General features: G+C 33.5%; 2 protein-coding genes across 5 annotated transcripts; one reads left to right on the top strand and one right to left on the bottom strand.

The window, feature by feature from the left end:
• Positions 1-259: 259 nt before the first annotated feature.
• LOC132187770 (IAA-amino acid hydrolase ILR1-like 4) lies at positions 260-4,296 on the bottom strand. 4 transcript variants are annotated; one of them, XM_059602192.2, is made up of 6 exons: positions 4,214-4,296; positions 3,707-3,996; positions 3,424-3,549; positions 2,600-2,914; positions 1,064-1,192; positions 260-906 (listed from the first exon to the last, which is right to left on the bottom strand). In XM_059602192.2, the coding sequence occupies exons 2-6, from the start codon at positions 3,911-3,913 to the stop codon at positions 499-501; spliced, it is 1,185 nt and encodes a 394-aa protein (XP_059458175.1). In that variant the 5' UTR covers positions 3,914-3,996; positions 4,214-4,296; the 3' UTR covers positions 260-498. The 4 variants fall into 4 exon arrangements, with proteins under 4 accessions (XP_059458175.1, XP_059458176.1, XP_059458177.1 ...); XM_059602193.2 differs by having other exon boundaries at positions 4,184-4,251; XM_059602194.2 differs by lacking the exon at positions 4,214-4,296 and adding an exon at positions 4,105-4,207.
• A 9,395-nt stretch (positions 4,297-13,691) lies between these two features.
• Positions 13,692-16,240, top strand: LOC132187835 (protein neprosin-like). Its single transcript, XM_059602270.2, has 7 exons — positions 13,692-13,841; positions 13,991-14,077; positions 14,639-14,836; positions 14,966-15,124; positions 15,305-15,349; positions 15,451-15,597; positions 15,860-16,240. The coding sequence occupies exons 1-7, from the start codon at positions 13,692-13,694 to the stop codon at positions 16,238-16,240; spliced, it is 1,167 nt and encodes a 388-aa protein (XP_059458253.2).
• Positions 16,241-17,414: the final 1,174 nt, after the last annotated feature.

The raw sequence follows: 17,414 nt of genomic DNA, 5'->3' as shown, positions 1-17,414 counted from the left end.
GCCTTGACTTGCAAGCTGTGAAAAACATTAATATAGAGCAACAATTCTAATGGACTTGAATCAATTTGCAAGAGTTGACGATATAACTGGCTTCAATTGGTTGATCATAATCACATTTAAAACGTATCCCTGACAGCAGGTTGTTGGTATACGCATGCGAAAAATGATCAATAAAGACTTACTGATCTTTTAAGCATGCTTTTATAGTGTTGGATTAGTGTGCAAAAGAATGCATTATATATATATGAATAGTCTGTAATTGAATTATTCAAAGTTTTCAACTTAAAACAAACGGTCGAAAGTCAAAAAGAATGCTTGTAGAATGTGAAATACACAGGATTGAAGATGTGAAAATTGATAACTTTCTAGCTGCTAAACATAAGAAATCAACAGTGCTTACACTAATGAACCTAAAGTATTTGACAATAATGACTTCCAACTTCAACAAGAAGTCATCTACAGCTGATGCCTGACGAAAATTTGGTCATGCAAAAGCATTTACAATTCATCATGATGTTTTGTGTCTGAGAAAGAAACTTCTGGTTGGAATTCAAGGAGGTACCTAGCAGCCAACGACGCATGAAGTGCAGCACCATAAGGAAATGAGTCTTCATTAATTTGGAAGTATGGTGAATGCGACGACTCTAGCCGTCCACGTGTCTCATTCTCCATTCCAAGTAAGAAAAAGTATCCAGGTATTATCTCTTGGTAAAATGCAAAATCCTCTGATCCTGTCAGTGGTTTCAAGTCCTTGACTTTGTGGGTGCCAAGCATATCCCCTGTGACATTAAGGAAGTGCTCGTGCAAGCCTTTATGGTTTATGGTTGGAGGGAAGAAGGGTTTGTCTTGTGTAAAAAAATTCACAGTTGCATTGCACCTCTGCACAGCAGCCTGCCCTGTGATGACCTGTTATGGTGAAAAGAGTGGTGATTGAAAGGGAAATGACTATTGGAGAAAATCATTTTCAGTTATGCATGGAGAAGAAAAGCTACTTCTTGCCAATTTATTAGTTCCCAATATTTCACTATCAATTCCAAACTATGTGATATTCATATATGGCTACCTCCTCAATCCGCAGTCGGAGTTGCATAAAACTTTCCCTTGAAAATGCACGAAAAGTGCCACCAATCGTTACAGAATCTGGAATAACATTAAATGCACCACCTCCCTGGAATTTTGCAACAGTAACTACCTGCAAGGGCATTGAGCAGATTTACAGGATTATCACAATGAGGATATGTTCCACAGATTCAAAGTCCGGCTTGCATGAAAACGCGGTAATAGAAAAAGCAAATGTAATGGATTATTCATAAAATAGGGCTCTCAGAGATTATTGAAGGGGGCAACAAATTAGTTAAATGTCATGAATTTCGTAAGACGTTCAGGAGATCAGAAGAGAAGTTTTCATTGAAAGTTAAATCAAAGTCATGTCTTACATAAGGTCATTACCCACTGACCGTCTCTTGAAAGCAGAGTTCAAAACTTGAGATCTAGACAGAGTCCTAACTAACCTTCAGCACTTCATATGAAATGGCTGAAACTTGACAGCCTGAAAGTTTTATCAGTGCTCAGCTAATGCCCCTATCAATATCATTTGTCTCTTACTTAAGAGAGTGTACAGGACCTTATACTTTTGATTTTTGTTTTCTGATCTCAAAATAAAAATATTAACAAACAATTCAAAATACCAAGCACTTTCTATAAATCTGAATTCTTCCCTTGTTGTAGGAATATTTGACAAAACATGTGCTTACCTTTTGCTGAGGTAAGAGCTTTCTTATTATTTAAAAAAATTAATTTTTTTTTTAAAAAAAAAGAAAGATTAGACTGGTGGTGGTGTGGCCACCTTCTTTTTTTTTTTTTTTTTTTTTTTTTTTTTTTTTTCCACAAATAAACAGGTGCACTCAATAGAAAATATTTTCTCAAATGTGGATCCTACTAGAAAACACTTCTAAAAACAGTTTTCACGTTTAAGTCACGTCAAAACACTTATTCAAACAAAAAACCAAAAACAATTCCCAAAACATATTAACAAATATAACCAATGTTTCCTCTTAACGTTGTTTCCTGTTTCAACAATTGTTGTAGGCATGACAAGTTCTTGCTACAAATCTGTGTTCTACTTTAAAAGGGTACTTAAAAATTTAGTGATTAACCCTTAATTTACTCTCAGCAACAATAACGATTCCTTCTTCTACAAGCTACGCAGTTACTATTGTTTTGCTTATCATGATTTGTTCCTGTACAATTAATAAACGCAGATGACGATTTTAGGGTTGGTTTCTCAACAGTCGCACCTGTTGCCACCCCGCAGGTCAAACCACATCACCTTAGAGGAAGTGTTGCAGTCACTTTACCATGAGGTACAAATCTCTGTTACATGCCTACATAGGATACCTTACTTTTTCCCCACCAAATGCAATAAAGAACTTGAAATAGGAGTTATTGAGGAAGCTCTATAGCATATCAGGTACTGTAGATAGTGGTGCACTAGAAGTTAAAGGGCTCTGAAATTTCGCTAAATCATTTTATAATCTTGGATAGAAGGAAAGGGGGAAAGTAACCAGAAATAGATGTAATGTGAAGAAATGAAATGTACCTGTGGGTCCAGTGGATCGGCTTCACGTGAAATCAGGTGTTGTAAGCTAACAATCACGTTAGAAGCTGCCAATATTGGGTCCACTGAATGCTGAGGAATGGCTGCATGCCCTCCTTTTCCACTTATTACAGCTTCAAAGAAGCCACTCCCAGCCCCTATGGGACCAGCTCTGGAGTGAACTTCACCTATAGGTAAATTAGGTGCAACATGCAAGCCAAAGATGGCATTTACATTCTCTAAAACTCCAGCATCTATCATTTTCATAGCCCCTCCACGACCTTCCTCAGCTGGTTGGAAAACAAGCACAACTGTACCCTGGCAAAAGTTAAATAATACCAGTAACCATAACAGGGGGAAGAAAGAGCCCTTGAAGACCATCTGAATTAGAAGTGACTTGACTTGGGCTATTAGTTGGAGGGCCAGATTTTCTTTTCTAATACCTAATAATTGTTTTTAGCACTTCTGAGCCCCTTTCAAAAGGAATCTCACTGTAGAAAATTGACTTTTGCAACAATAATGGATCCTGAACCCATCAGCAAAATTGGCCATGTGATCTATACATACTGGAAAAAGGATATGTCTCACGAACCAATAAAACATCCATGTACAGTTCTAAAATTAAAAAGCCAAAAGAAAAAAAAAAGTTTATACTTGGCATGATTGCACTGATCATTGAATAATCACCACAGCTAGATTATCCACAAAACCTAAAACCTCATGGCAAGATAACAAGGCCGGCAAGAGATTTTTTTTTTTTTTTTAAAAAAGATCTATTTTTTAGTTGACAGGTTTTGAAATGAACAAGCAAAAATGAATCAACAGACCTTTAACTCTTCGCGATGCTCTTGAAGAATCTTTGCAGCTCCAAGAAGCATTGCAACATGGGCATCATGGCCACAAGCATGCATCTTCCCAGGATTTCTACTCTTGTGCTTCCACTCCACCATTTCCTGTATTCAAGACCGCATCAACACTGGTGCCCATAAAAGCACTCTTTTCCCAATCTACGGATTCAAATCATCGAAAAAATGGCACAATTTTACAACAACTAAACTCTAATAAGACAATGCATATATCAAATATATTTATCAAAAATTGGTGGAAAACCTGCATAGAAAGTGCATCCATATCAGCCCTTATGGCCACAAAAGGCGGTCCACCAGTCCCAACGAAGCCGATAACACCAGTAACTGCAACTGGGTACTTGTAACGAATACCCATCTTATCCAATTCTGCTCTGATAAGCTTACTGGTCTCAAATTCCTCAAAACCCAATTCAGGGTTTTCATGTATTTCCCTTCTGATTCCCACCATCCAATCAAACAGTTCTGGCTTCTTGGCAAATTGGAGAAACCTTTTGGGGATTCCTGAGAGCCCATTTGAGGTTGAAGAAGAACCTGAGAAAGCGGGTTTTGAACAAAAGAAGTTAAGGACAAAAATAAAAAAGACCCAATTGAAGAAACCCATGATTTCTCTGCAATCTAGCTAATTGGGATTGAAAATACCAGGAAGAGAAAAGCTTAGGAGAAAGCAACATGGGGTTCAAGCATTTTTTATACAAGAACTAGCATGAAAGTGACGCACAGTTTTAAAATGAGGAAAATGCGGAATTACAGAAATAGAATTTTCAAGACTCGTGCAAGAGTAACGAGACGTGGTCCACCCAACCATGAAGGAGTGTTTGACGGTGGTGGCTGCAACTATCAGTCACCGCTCGACACACGTGCTAAATTCTAATGCCCACATGTTGTTTCGAAGGTTTTTTCTGTTTATTTTAATATTCCTTTCATTTTCTGGGAAAGAGAAACGACAAGGGGGACAATTTCTAATTTGCTTGTCCTCTCCCACTTTATTTATTTATTATTTATCTTTATTTCCCCGCCTCTTCGTTGTGCCAACCAATCTCGTATTATAATCTTTCACTGCAATTTTTGGTTTCTACAATGACGAATGATGACGTCGAAATTTTACATCATATTGTGAGATTAAAATATAATATATGAAATTACTCTAAGTCTACTTGCTCGGTTGTTATGAAGGGCACTATATCCTTTATAATAAAATGGTATATTTGTCTAAAAATCCATCATTTAAATGCCTAGAAAAAAAAAAGAGTTTGAGGAGGTGCAAGTATTACAACATATTGGGAATATTTGGTAAGCTTTTATAGAATAATCATGGCTTGTTTTGTTAGGTCAAACCAATGTCAAAATAATTTCAAATAGATTTACATGTAATGATATGAGTGAAAATGCCGTTACGGTTAATGATTATTGATTATAACTGTTAATTGTAACCGCTTAGGTGGTTAGTAAAATTTACTAACTGCGTATGCAGTTAGCCGGCAGTTAGTTAATAACCACTAACTGCTTTTTAAAGATAAAATTAAAAAGTTCAAATAAAAAAAAAACTAAAACAATGTCGTTTTATAGTAATATGATAATACCCTACTATATACGACATAATTTCTAGATTTTTATATATATTTAAACAAAAAACGACATTGTTTATATATATATATATTGAGAGCCCCTACTATGCAGTTAGTGCATAAAAATGGGTGTTTTGTAGCATCCACTCATGTGATGACACATCAGCAAGTACATTTTAACAAAATAAGATCAAAACACTAGATAACAGCCAACCCAAAAAACCAGACCCGACACCAGCAAAACCAACAACCAAACCACCGGCGCTGGCCAACAAAACCAAACCACTGGCGTGACCCACAGCTGGGTCACGGTAGACCCAGCCAGACCCACGGCTGGGTCACCATCTTCGGCCAATCTTCGGCAGAAAACACCCATCTCCGAGCCATTTTTCTGTGAAATTGATCAATTTCAAAATCAGATTTTAATGCCTCAAAACTAATTTTTGGATTCAAAACTAAATCGTAGAAGAAAAGGTTAACCCTTTAGGGATTTTATCACCCTAAAGGGACTCACCGGAGACGGAAGCCGCTTGCCGTGACCCAGTCCTGGGTCACAGCAGCGTTTCAGTAGACCCAGCCACCTGGGTGGCTGGGTTTGGCCGGTCGTGAACCTACGGCTGGGTCACGACAGCATCTCTATGGTTGGGTCTTTCTCTCTCTCTCTCTCTCTCTCTCTCTCACAGCATCTTTCTTTTCTCTATCTTTCTCTGTTAAATGAAGAATAAATGGAAGATAAGGAAGAAGAAATTGAGGATAAGGAAGAAGGAATGGGACTTGTCGGTAGATAGGTAAGGAAAATGAAGAAAATGAAACCCTTTAAATATAGTGTTTTAGGTTGTAGGTTAGTTTTATGAATTTTTTGTACTTTTGGTGAGGTGTCAACCTACTATTGGGGGCTGCAAAAGTGGTATTTTGCAATATCCGCATATGAGGTTTATATATATATATGACAAGGCCTAACTGCTTTTGAAGGCGGTTAAGTAAAACCGCTAACCGCCTGTATATATAAGAAAATATATAAAAATACATGAAACAATGTCGTTTTTGTGCTTAAAATTTTAAATATATATAAAAATATAAAAACGATGTCGTATGATATTATCGTATTACCATATAAATGACATCGTTTTAGTTTTTATTTTTTTTAAATATTTTTTTAAAAAAAGCGGTTAGCTATTATTAGAGTTATTAATCTCTAACCGTTGGTTAACCGCCTAAGTAGTTAGTGAATTTTACTAACTGCCTAGGTCGTTACTGGTTTTAATAGAATGCCTTTGCGACACTTGTATTAGCTTCACTGCTACCTTAAATGCATATGGTATGTAAATGACACATCATTAAAAAAAAATCTAAAATTTATTTCCAAGGATGAAAATTATACAAAATCATATCGGCTAATAAAATATTGTCGTCAAAAATCAAACCCAAATAGGTGCAGAATTGATGGATACGCATAAATAAAGCACCTTAACAAGCATTAATGAATTCACAAAAGCATGTTATACGTATGCTCTTAAAAAATAAGGGTCGAGATTTAATCTAATCAATCGTTACTTTCTCCTTTTTCTCTCCATTTCTGCTCTTCCCTCTCTTTCTTTTTCTTTCTTTCTTCTCTATGTTTTCTTCGATATTTCTCTGTTTCTCTCTCTAAAATTCTCTAAAATTATATAATATAATTGAATGAGAAATCTAGAAGAGAAAAATTTCAACCCTTCATTTTTAACAGCATACGTGCCGTAGTTTTAATTGCAGCATGTAAGTTAGATCCGTATGAAAAATTGTCGACCCTAATTAAGACCCAAAAAATTCATAATAGGCTTGAGAAGTTGCACCCAATAACATCATCCAAATAAATCTAAACAAATTTGTTTGTTTACCTAGAAACTATAGGTAAAGAAAAGATAGAGAAAATTTTGTTTCTTAATTGTTTTCGACAAAATCGAAGCCTGCCCATTTGAATTTCATGCAATTGCTTATAGAATTTTTTTTCTTTTTATAAAATTCACGTCAAATGTAATAAATTTATCCCTAGGATCGTCTCAATTGCCAAATGGGTATGCTCCCACATTGTTGGTCGAGATTCAAGTCCTGATTGACCTAGTTTTATAATTGGAAATATTTTTGGTTGGTTTCTTTTATTTTTATTTATTTTTTTTTTTTTAAGTAATCGAGAATACGATGAACCCCACATTTTATAATTCAATTCAATTATAATACGATGAATAAAAGGTAACAATCTATATGGGTATCAAGCTTTAAGATATATAAGGAGTAATGCTAGATAATGTTGACGTAATACTCCAAATCAATCATTAACTTTACTTTTACTTAATAATAATGAATTTAATAGTTAATTGAGAATGTCTTGTTAGCCTTATTTGATGAATGTTGAATAGAATTATAATATTCCTTGAGTTACAAACATCTCGTGTCTACAAAAATCTACTCATACACAAAACCTGCAATATCTTTATGGGGCTATAAAGATGAGAAAAGTTTAACATCAGTACTTTATATAGGATGTAACGTATTTTCACTGGTATTAGGAGAGTAAATGAGTCAAGCATGAGGGAGCTTCCTTTGTTCGGGTTCGACTCGTTTAAATTTCACTCGAGCTCATAATAAGTTGAGCTAAGCCAAGCCAGCTCACGAGCTGACTTTTATATTTAATGTTTTTTATTTTATAAATTTAAATTTTAAGTACTTTTAAATGGCTTAAGAAGCGAGCTTGCATATAAGCATTTGCTTAGCCTAAGTAGCCGAGTATGGAGTCTGAGTCAATACGGCAAGGCACTTGGTTCAATCTCCCTCACCAGTCACAACGTCTCTCTCTCAATCTCCCTTACCAATCACCACGCATCTTCCACCCCAACTCTCATTTCCCACTCTCTCACTCTCAAAAAAATAGTGCAGTATTTGAGGTAATATTTTTCTAATAGATTACACTATCAAATTTTGGTATAAACCCATAACACAAAATTTGTTATGCTATGATCTCTCTTGAAGATTTTCAGAGGGTAAACGAGAAGGAAGATGAAGTGCAGGGTATTCTTCAAATTGACACCTCCTTTCTTTGGAAGTGACCTCCCACAAGTATCTTTAAGATTAATTAGGATGTTGCTGTGGATAAAGGGCTTAGAAGAATTGGTATTGGGATTATTGTATGAGACCATGATCACAACATTCTAGCCGCATGTAGCACGACAAAAAAATTATCTGGTTGAAAGGTTGAACCGACTGTTGTGGAAGCTCTAGCAGGCTTACAGGTGGTGGAATTTAATAGGGAGATGGAATTTTATGATGTTATTGTGGAGGGAGATACCCTACAAATTGTTTAATGCGCGCAGTTAGAGCGAGCAAACAAAATTGGAGCAATTTTGAGAATATTGTAGATGGTATTAAAAAAAGTATGCGTTTACTGAGACCATGAGAACATGTTATTGCAATCAGTGAGCAAACTGCAACTATTTGATTTTTTATCTACAAATCATCAATGAAGAAGAAATTTGTTAAAAAAACAAAATTAAATCCTATGAAAAAAAAAAAACAGAAAAAAAGAGATAAGTGGCGTTCCCATTGGGGAGCATCTATTGAAATCAAAAAAGAGATAAGTGGTTTGGTAAATCTCACGTTACCATTGGAGAGCATTTATTGAAATTAAGAGAGAAAGAGATAAGTGGCGTGAACTTTATTTAAAAAAGAAATAAAAAATGTTCATATTCATGACCAAGTGCACCTTAAAAATGAGGGAAAATTATAGTTTAACACCTAAAAGTTGACAGCGTTTTTTAATTCGAACATTAAAATTTTAATTTTTGCAATCCACCCTTATAGTCAAATGGGGTGGCCGGCCACCACTTTTTTCCTTTTTTTTTTTTTTTTTTTTTTCATTCTTTTTTAAATAAAAATAACAAAAAAACTAAGAGACATTATGAAAAATCAGGGATGAAGTTGGGGTAATTTAGGCATATTCTGTTTTTAAAGGCCAAAAGGACGGAATTTTTAAATGGAATGGTTACATTGAAAAAAAAAAAAAAAAAAAATTTGTTGGGTACATTGTCAATTTTTAAGCATTGAAGGTAGATAAAAAAAAGGTACAACTTTTGGGAGTAAAGTGTAATTTTTTTTTTTTATATAAAAAAAAAAAAATAATAAAATTTGAAGATAATTGGTGGAGCTAATTTTTGGTGTTTTGAAATTCAAACTTTGATAAGATAACAAGACTGAGTTGTTATTTTAAAACTCAAAGTCTAACTTAAAAAACAGTACCATATATATAGCAGGATAAGGATAAACGTTCCCCCCGTTTTTTTTTTTTTTTTTTTTTTTTTTTTTTTTAAAAAGGTCAAATATTAAAAAACCCCCTAGGGTTTGGACACTTTATTTATTTTTTTTCCCTAGGTTTTGATTTGTATCACAAGAGGTACCTGCGATTTTGATAAAGATCAAATTGGTCATTCCATCCATTGACCGTTAGTTGACTTAATAGAAGTTCATGTCACTGACACGTGGACCAATTAAAATTCGACACCTGACATAAGTGGCTACATCATCAATGATGACGTGGCCACCAAATTATTATTATTATTTTTTTTTTTTATAAAAAAAATATATTTTTTCAAAAAAAAAAAAGAAAAAAAAGAAAAAAAATTTTGGGGTGGCTTTGATGATGTGGCCACCTAATTAAATTTTTTTTTAAAAAAATATATTTTTTCCAAAAAAACAAAAGAAAAAAAAGAAAAAAAAATTTGGGGTGGCCGAAACCACCCCCAATGGGTATTGGGGGTGGCTCATGGAGCCTAGGGGGTGGCCGAAACCACCCCCAAACCACCATTGGGGGTGGTTTCGGCCACCCCCTTGGCTCCATGGGGTGGTCGAGCCACCCCCAGTACCCACTTTGGGGGTGGTTTTGGCCACCCCCATCCGGTTAGATGGGGGTGGCCAGGCCACCCCCATGGCCAAAGGGGGTGGCCGAGTCACCCCAAATGGCCAAGGCCACCTCCAATTTTTTTTCTTCTTTTTTATTTTATTTTATTTTTGAACAAAATATATTTTAAAATTTTTTCTTTTTTAAAATAAAAAATTTAATTAGGTGGCCACTTAATCACTGATGACGTGACAACTTATACTGGGTGTCGAATTTTAATTGATCCATATGTTAGTGACGTAGACTTTTGTTAAGTCAACTAACGGTCAATGGATGAAAGAACTAATTTGGTTTTTATCAGAATCACATGTACTTTCTGTGATATAAATTAAAACTTAAGGGAAAAAAAATAAAGTGTCCAAACCCTAAAAGGGTTTTTAGTATTTAACCCTAAAAAAAAAAAAAATTACTAGTAATAATCTACCCTCTAGTTTTTCAAACTTTGAATTTTGCTCCACAAAAATCTTTTAAAGCAACTACATGGATTTAAACTTTATACATGTCTAAAATACCCCTCCCTACTATTCAGTTTTAGTGATCCCCTCCCTACTATTCTAGTCCGAACTTCCCACAAAATTATTAAATGAAAGTCTGGGTTATATATATATATATATATATATATATATATATATATATATATATTTCTAAGCAAGCAAGGGAAAGGGGGTGGTTACATGAAAGTCTCGACTCTCTCCTGGGGTTTGGTATTTGCAACTTGCCCAACTCAGCTTCTGTTAAAGCTTTAGAGAATTCAGCCCAGCCCAGCCCAGCTGGTCTGCTTCCTAAAATTTGTTAATTTGGAGCTCTTATTTGCATTGGGTCATCTATACGGTGATTTGAATTGTAATTCTAGGTTCAGTTTTGTATCCGCGTAAAATATGACTAGGTAGATAAGTTCAGAGTTGTGTAGGCCCATTAGTATGATTCGGTTATTTTAGTAAAATGGTATCAGAGTCACATGACGTGACTATGATGAGAACGTCAGGAATTTAAGGGAGGGAGTTTGTAACACCCCAATCTCATATTGAGAAGATGAGCGGTCCATATAAAGAGTGAGTGATTTATAAAAATATTCGTAAGTACTAAGTCTCCATATTGCCTACTTAGTTGGTAAAATTGTGATTTTATTTTTTATTTTTTATTTTTATAAGTGATTATATGAAAACTTTAAATTGACCAATCATTTTAGGGTAATAACACATATGTGACAATCACCTTTCCTGAGGTCATTAAAGTCACTTAGTAATATCATGTTAGGGGTTTAAGAGAGAGTTTATACCACACCGATCACCTATTGGGATGATGAGTAACTCAATTTTGGTTTTTATTTATTTAAAATGAAAAACTCTCTTCAAATAAGTATTTAATTGATAATTTTTTTTTTGAACTTTTGAACTTTAGACTACGACAATATTCTTAATTAATAACAGATCCGACTTATGTTCTGTAGTCACGTTAAAAAATGAAGGGTAAAGTTTTAATCTAATCAATCGTTAGTCTCTCCCTTTTCTCTACATTTCTGCTATTTCCTCTCTTTCTTTCTTCACTGTGTTTTCTTTGACATTTCTCTGTTTCTCTCTCTAAAATTTTCTCTTAAATTATTTAATATAATTGAATGAGAAATCTAGAAGAGAAAAATCTCCTGTACGGCTCAAAAGAAAACAAAACAATATTATTAAAAGAGTTTCACAATAAAACCTGTCATAACCTACCAAAAGAAGAAGACAATTCCAATGAAATGAAGGGGTTGTGCAACAAAGTTACCGAGATGAAAGATAGTCAATTTGATAAATTTCGAATCCAAATTAACCACATATAAGAAATGTGTTGATATTTTTGTAGAGAATAATCATTAATGAATAGAAGAACCCCGGCCCCTAGTGGGATTATCATTGCACCCCTAATTGTTTCTCTTTGAATTCTTGCTGCTTTTGTGGTAGGCATATTTCGGCCTATCCTTCCTTAATCCTTATTATGGTCCTATTATAGTAAGAAAATGAAACTCTTTGAGAATTGATCGACTCCACAGAAGTTTTACTTTGCACTTGTCCTCCAACACTACCTACACTTGCACCAAAGACTCTCTCACAAATCACATGGTTTTGGTGATTCATGACATGAAATCTTGAAGGGCCTCGTCCAGCTAATTTTAAAGCTTATTGAGCTCATACGTACGTCTGGTCAACTAAACTTTACCTAAGGGTGAAAAGATGATTACGATTACTAGTTATTGGCTAAAACTACTAACCGTAACCGTGTAGGCGGTTAGTAAAATCTACTAATTGCCTTAGGCGGTTAGTAAAATCCACTAACTACCTTAGGCGGTTAGCGGTTAGTAACTTTAATAACCGTTAACTGCTTTTTAAAAGAAAAAACAAAAAACCAAAGAGATGTCCGATATCGTTTCTAGATTTTTATACATTTATTTAAAATTTTAAACACAAAAGCGTTTGATATATATATATATATATGCGGTTAACGGTTAGGGACCGCAAATCGCTAGCAGCGGCTAGTGGTTTTGAAAAAACCTATGCTCACCATAACTGTCTCGGCGGTTAGCAGCTTTTCCTAATTGCCTTCAAAAGTAGTTAGCAGTTAGCGGACTATTAATTTTCACCCCTAACTTTACATTCTTAAAAGAGAACCTAGAATTAAAAGTAGCAAATTTTTGTTTTTACTTTTGTTTTTGTTTTTTAATAAATTAACAAGTAATTTAAACCTAAAATACTCTTAAAAATATAAAAACAGTTAATTCATCTCGGAACACTTTTTTTAAATAAAAAATAAGGTTAAATACTTTTTTGCTTCATGTGATTTAACAACTTTGTTTTTTGCCTCTCAGTTTCATTTTGTATCATAAATGGTACATCGATAATGATAAAATCAAAGATGGTATCTTTGTCTAGTTTCCATCCAAATTTGACGAAAATCCACATCAACATTCTTAAAAAATATCGAAGGTGATCCTCCACGGAATGTTTGGCTAGAGACAAAAATAGGGTCTTCGGTTGTTTTCTTAAAATAAAAAGGGTATTTAAAACAATTGCAAGTAATGATTGTTTTATAAAAGTGTTTACTAGAAATATTTGTTTTTTTCTTAATGGCCGTGATTGGATTTTAAAGTTTTAGGGCATCACAATAATCAAACTTGACCACAATATTTTGTTAAGTGTATCCCTCTTACTTAGCAATAGGGTTACTAAACTCACATATTTACAAACTTTTTCGTAAAATCTCACTTTTCCTCCCGAACCTCATTCATTTGAAAAATGATTTTCTTTCAAAATTAATCTTCATTTAAAGCATGCATGTACATCACATGGCAACATAATTTCATATTCATAAATATATTTAAATATGCAAGGGTCAATATCACAATGAAAATTAAAAATTAAATAACTATCCGATCGATCTAATTTTTTTTATATGAATTAACATTTTTATAAAATTCTGTTTATTATTAAGTTCTCAAATTAGTTTATGTTTATCCGTATAGAAATTAAAATTAAGCTAATTATGTAAATGGTTCTCGATTAAGCTAAAATTTGGATGAAGATTGAATGGTTTGCTGACTGCCTTACCTTAACTTAGTTAAATGATTTTTATTTATAGAATATTCAGTTACAAAGGATTGCTACCAAAAAAAAAAAAAAAAAAAAAAAGCTTTGTATATTATAGAATGTTGATATGTTGTAAATATCAACATGCAACACCAGCACAATTTTTTTTTTTCGATGGCCAATCCCAAACTAATTAGAAGATGCATAACTTTCTTGCTAGCCCTATCTTTTGTTCTGAGTGATAGATTTGTTGGTGGAAAAAGGATTGGGGCCAAGGAAAGCAAAGAGTTTGTTAAGCATAAAGGAACTCTCAAAACTATTGAGGTCATAATGAATTTATTACATCTTTCTTAATTTTTAATTTTTATTTTGACTCGATCTCTTTCTTTCTTCTTCTTCTTTTTAGCAGCTATATATTTTTCAAAAATTTTCTGTCTTGCTTATCAATGGTCTAGTAATTAAAATCTTTGCAGGGTAAAGATGGTGACATAATAGATTGTGTAGATATCCATCAACAACCTGCTTTCGACCATCCATTACTCAAGAATCATACCATACAGGTTTCTTTATTGTTTTTTCTAACTCCACTTGATGTTTTACACTAAGTTGTAGCTTTAATTGAAAACATAGTTTAAATGTACAGTTTTTCTTCTCTTTGGTGGGCTGTCATTTCATATGATCATGTTATATATACCATGCAACAAAAGGTTACCTCCAATGGCTTCAAAATCTTCCTCAACATAAATATTTAATTGAAATTATGGGTTAATTATCGGAGTAAAATTTTGTACTCAAGACATATGCAGTTTTGATACTATATTAAATTACAAGTTGCTTTAAGATAAAAAAAATTATAAATTTTTTATTAATATGCTAATTAATTAACATGGATCTTGGGAAAGTTGTGACAGGAATTAATTAAGCTAGCTAACTAATTAAAAACATAATAATTTTCCTATATATCCTTTCAAATTAATGCATCATTTTCGAGATCTAAATTGATCAAATTAATATGAAATGCATTAGAAATTCTGGGGTACGTTGGCTTTTTATTCCGGTAATTGATCAGGACTAAGACTATAACTATATATAGTAATTTGCATTAATTTGTGGTTAATCAGATGGAATCCAGTTCAATTCCAAATATAATAAATGGAGAATTATACAATTCCGAGCTTTCTCAAAGTTGGCATGAGAATGGAGAATGCCCTGAAGGAACAATCCCAATTAGACGTTCACGAAATGATGAACATTATGCACCCCATAATACTACACCATCAGTTACAGCTGATCCAAATGATGACGCTAGTAGTAAAGAGGTAAATCATATATATATATATTATCATGAAAAACTAATTAAAATTCATTAAATTAGTAATTTCAAATTAGGTTTCTTTGATTTATTGATCATATATATATATTTTTTAATATTATTTCAAAATATATAGAGCGCTGTTGTTTATATGAATGATGGCCACTACTATGGAGTACATGCAGCACTTAACGTATGGGCCCCTGCGCTAAATGACGCGGACTATAGCGTTTCTCAATTATGGATTTTTTCAGGTACTTCGGCCGAACAAAACGTCATTGAAGCTGGATGGAAGGTAATTAATAAGTTTGACCAAATATAGTTTAATTAACAATTGCTTTTGATGAATTTTGGGTATGTGGAGAAAGAAAATTGATGCAATTATAATTAAAGAAATATTTCAAAACAAAAATCATATAACCTACAACTGAAGCATTTGGAGTATAATTTCTCACCAATAATTTCATGGTTCCAGGTAAATTATGCTTCCAAGGAACCCCAGCTTACCATATACTGGACTGTAAGTAATCCCCATCAAAGCATACACTTTTATATTGCATGCATGCAATTAATTACATCTAAGCTGATCCATAATTAGCATGCTATGTATGTGTTTGTAAGAGTGATGGCTACAGCAGCACTGGGTGCAGCAATCTCAACTGTCCTGGTTTCGTGCAAACTAGCCGTAAATTTGCACTCGGTGCTTCCATAAGGCCCGTTTCAAGCTACATGGGAAACCAATTTTACATAGAGATAACTGTATACAAGGTAATATATATAAGAAGTGCTAAAGAGTCAAATAAATAAATCCAAAAAAATTATCAAACTGACGTAGCAGACTGTGAGTGGCAGACACGGAAGAGAGAATTGCATTTTTTTTTTTATTTTAAAAACTCTTGCCACGTCAGTTTGAAAAATTTTTCTGGGTTCATTTATTTGGCTATCTAGCACTTCTCAATATATATAGATATATTTATTTATTTCTTGTAGATTCATTTCCTAGTTCATGAGTAATTATTATGTGCTTCAGAATTTCACAAATTGGAATCTACGAGTGCAAAATGAGGAACTTGGATATTGGCCTGGAACCCTCTTCACAAATTTAGCAGTCAGTGCTGAAAAAGTGGCCTTGGGTGGAGAGGTTTCCAGCTCAATGCCGAAAGACGGTCATCACACATCGGCTCAAATGGGGAGCGGACATTTTCCGAGTGAAGGCATTGGAAAAGCAAGTTTTATTCGCAATCTTCAATACATGGATGGGGATGGCAAATTCAATGATGCTATAGAGGGATTGACAACACATGCAACAAAACCTTCGTGCTACGATGTAATTTTGGAGAACAATAAGAATGGAGTCTATGGAACCCATTTATACTTTGGGGGTCCGGGATATTCAGCAACATGTCCTTAATTAGAAAGGGAAGAAGAAAAATAGATAGCGTTAGTACTAATAAATCACATATTGGAGGAGTCAAAATGTCCAAAAAATTACTGATGTTATCACATCCGGTGTCCTTCAATATTTGTATTTTCAATAATACCCTTAATAAGTACTTGAAATTTGGTCATTCCATAAGCTTTTGTGCGCTTATACCTAAATGTCAAATGACAAAAACAAAAGTATAAACAAAATCTCCACACTATAGTGACTCCAAAGTGCTCGAGATCAACTAGAGGAAGATTATGCAAATGTTGGACAAATTTTGCCCATTAATTATTATTATTATTATTATTAATTCAAATTGTGTTGTTAATTTCATTTTCTTTCATATAAAACTCAATCTTTGAAATTGATACAAGGAGGAGTGCCTCCGATACCAACCGACGTGAAAAAGTGAATGTCATATTCCGGGAAAAATGCTAGCTACATTTGCGCCAAAGTTACAATTGGAGTTTTTTTGAAATCACTTATAAAGTCTAATCTCACTTATTAACGAGTTAATGTCAGACTTAGTATCCATGTAATGCAACATCATATATATGAGTTAATGTCAGACTTAGTATCCATGTAATGCAACATCATATATATATATATATATATATATATATATATATATATAAGTTGAATCGATCAAGAGAATAGCTTACAATTATGACAAGTGACAGTCTAAAATGATTACAAGTATCACTTTAAATACAGTATATAACTGTACATCATAATATATTATGCTCTAAGGGTGCGCTTGGCAATGCATTTTTGAATGCGAAAAGCACGATTTTAATTAAAATTGCAAAAATGATCCCATTTGAGATTGTGATTGAAAAAACACAGTGAATTAAAAACGTAAAAATGCTACATTTTTGTGTAGCACGGAATGAGATGCTTATTTGAAAACGCCAATTTTAAGGTGAAGCAGTGTTTTCGCATAGCGCAGATCAGAAGTGTTAGTTATAAAAAATGCCCTCATTATTTCCTAACGTCTACATTTTGATATGGCAATATGTTAAGGAGCGTGTAATGTACTGTTAAACGTGTTAATTTTTCTGAAAAGTCAAGTTTGAAAACCAAACATTATTTTCACCAACATAACTAATGACATTAAAAATAATAATAATAATAATAATAAAAAGAACAAAAGAAAAAT

The sequence above is a fragment of the Corylus avellana genome, chromosome 6, assembly GCF_965113065.1.
Source record: "Corylus avellana chromosome 6, dhCorAvel1.hap1.2, whole genome shotgun sequence".
NCBI classification, from domain to species: domain Eukaryota; kingdom Viridiplantae; phylum Streptophyta; class Magnoliopsida; order Fagales; family Betulaceae; genus Corylus; species Corylus avellana.
Note: the sequence above shows the minus strand (reverse complement) of the source record. Positions and strands in the feature narration are given on the sequence as shown.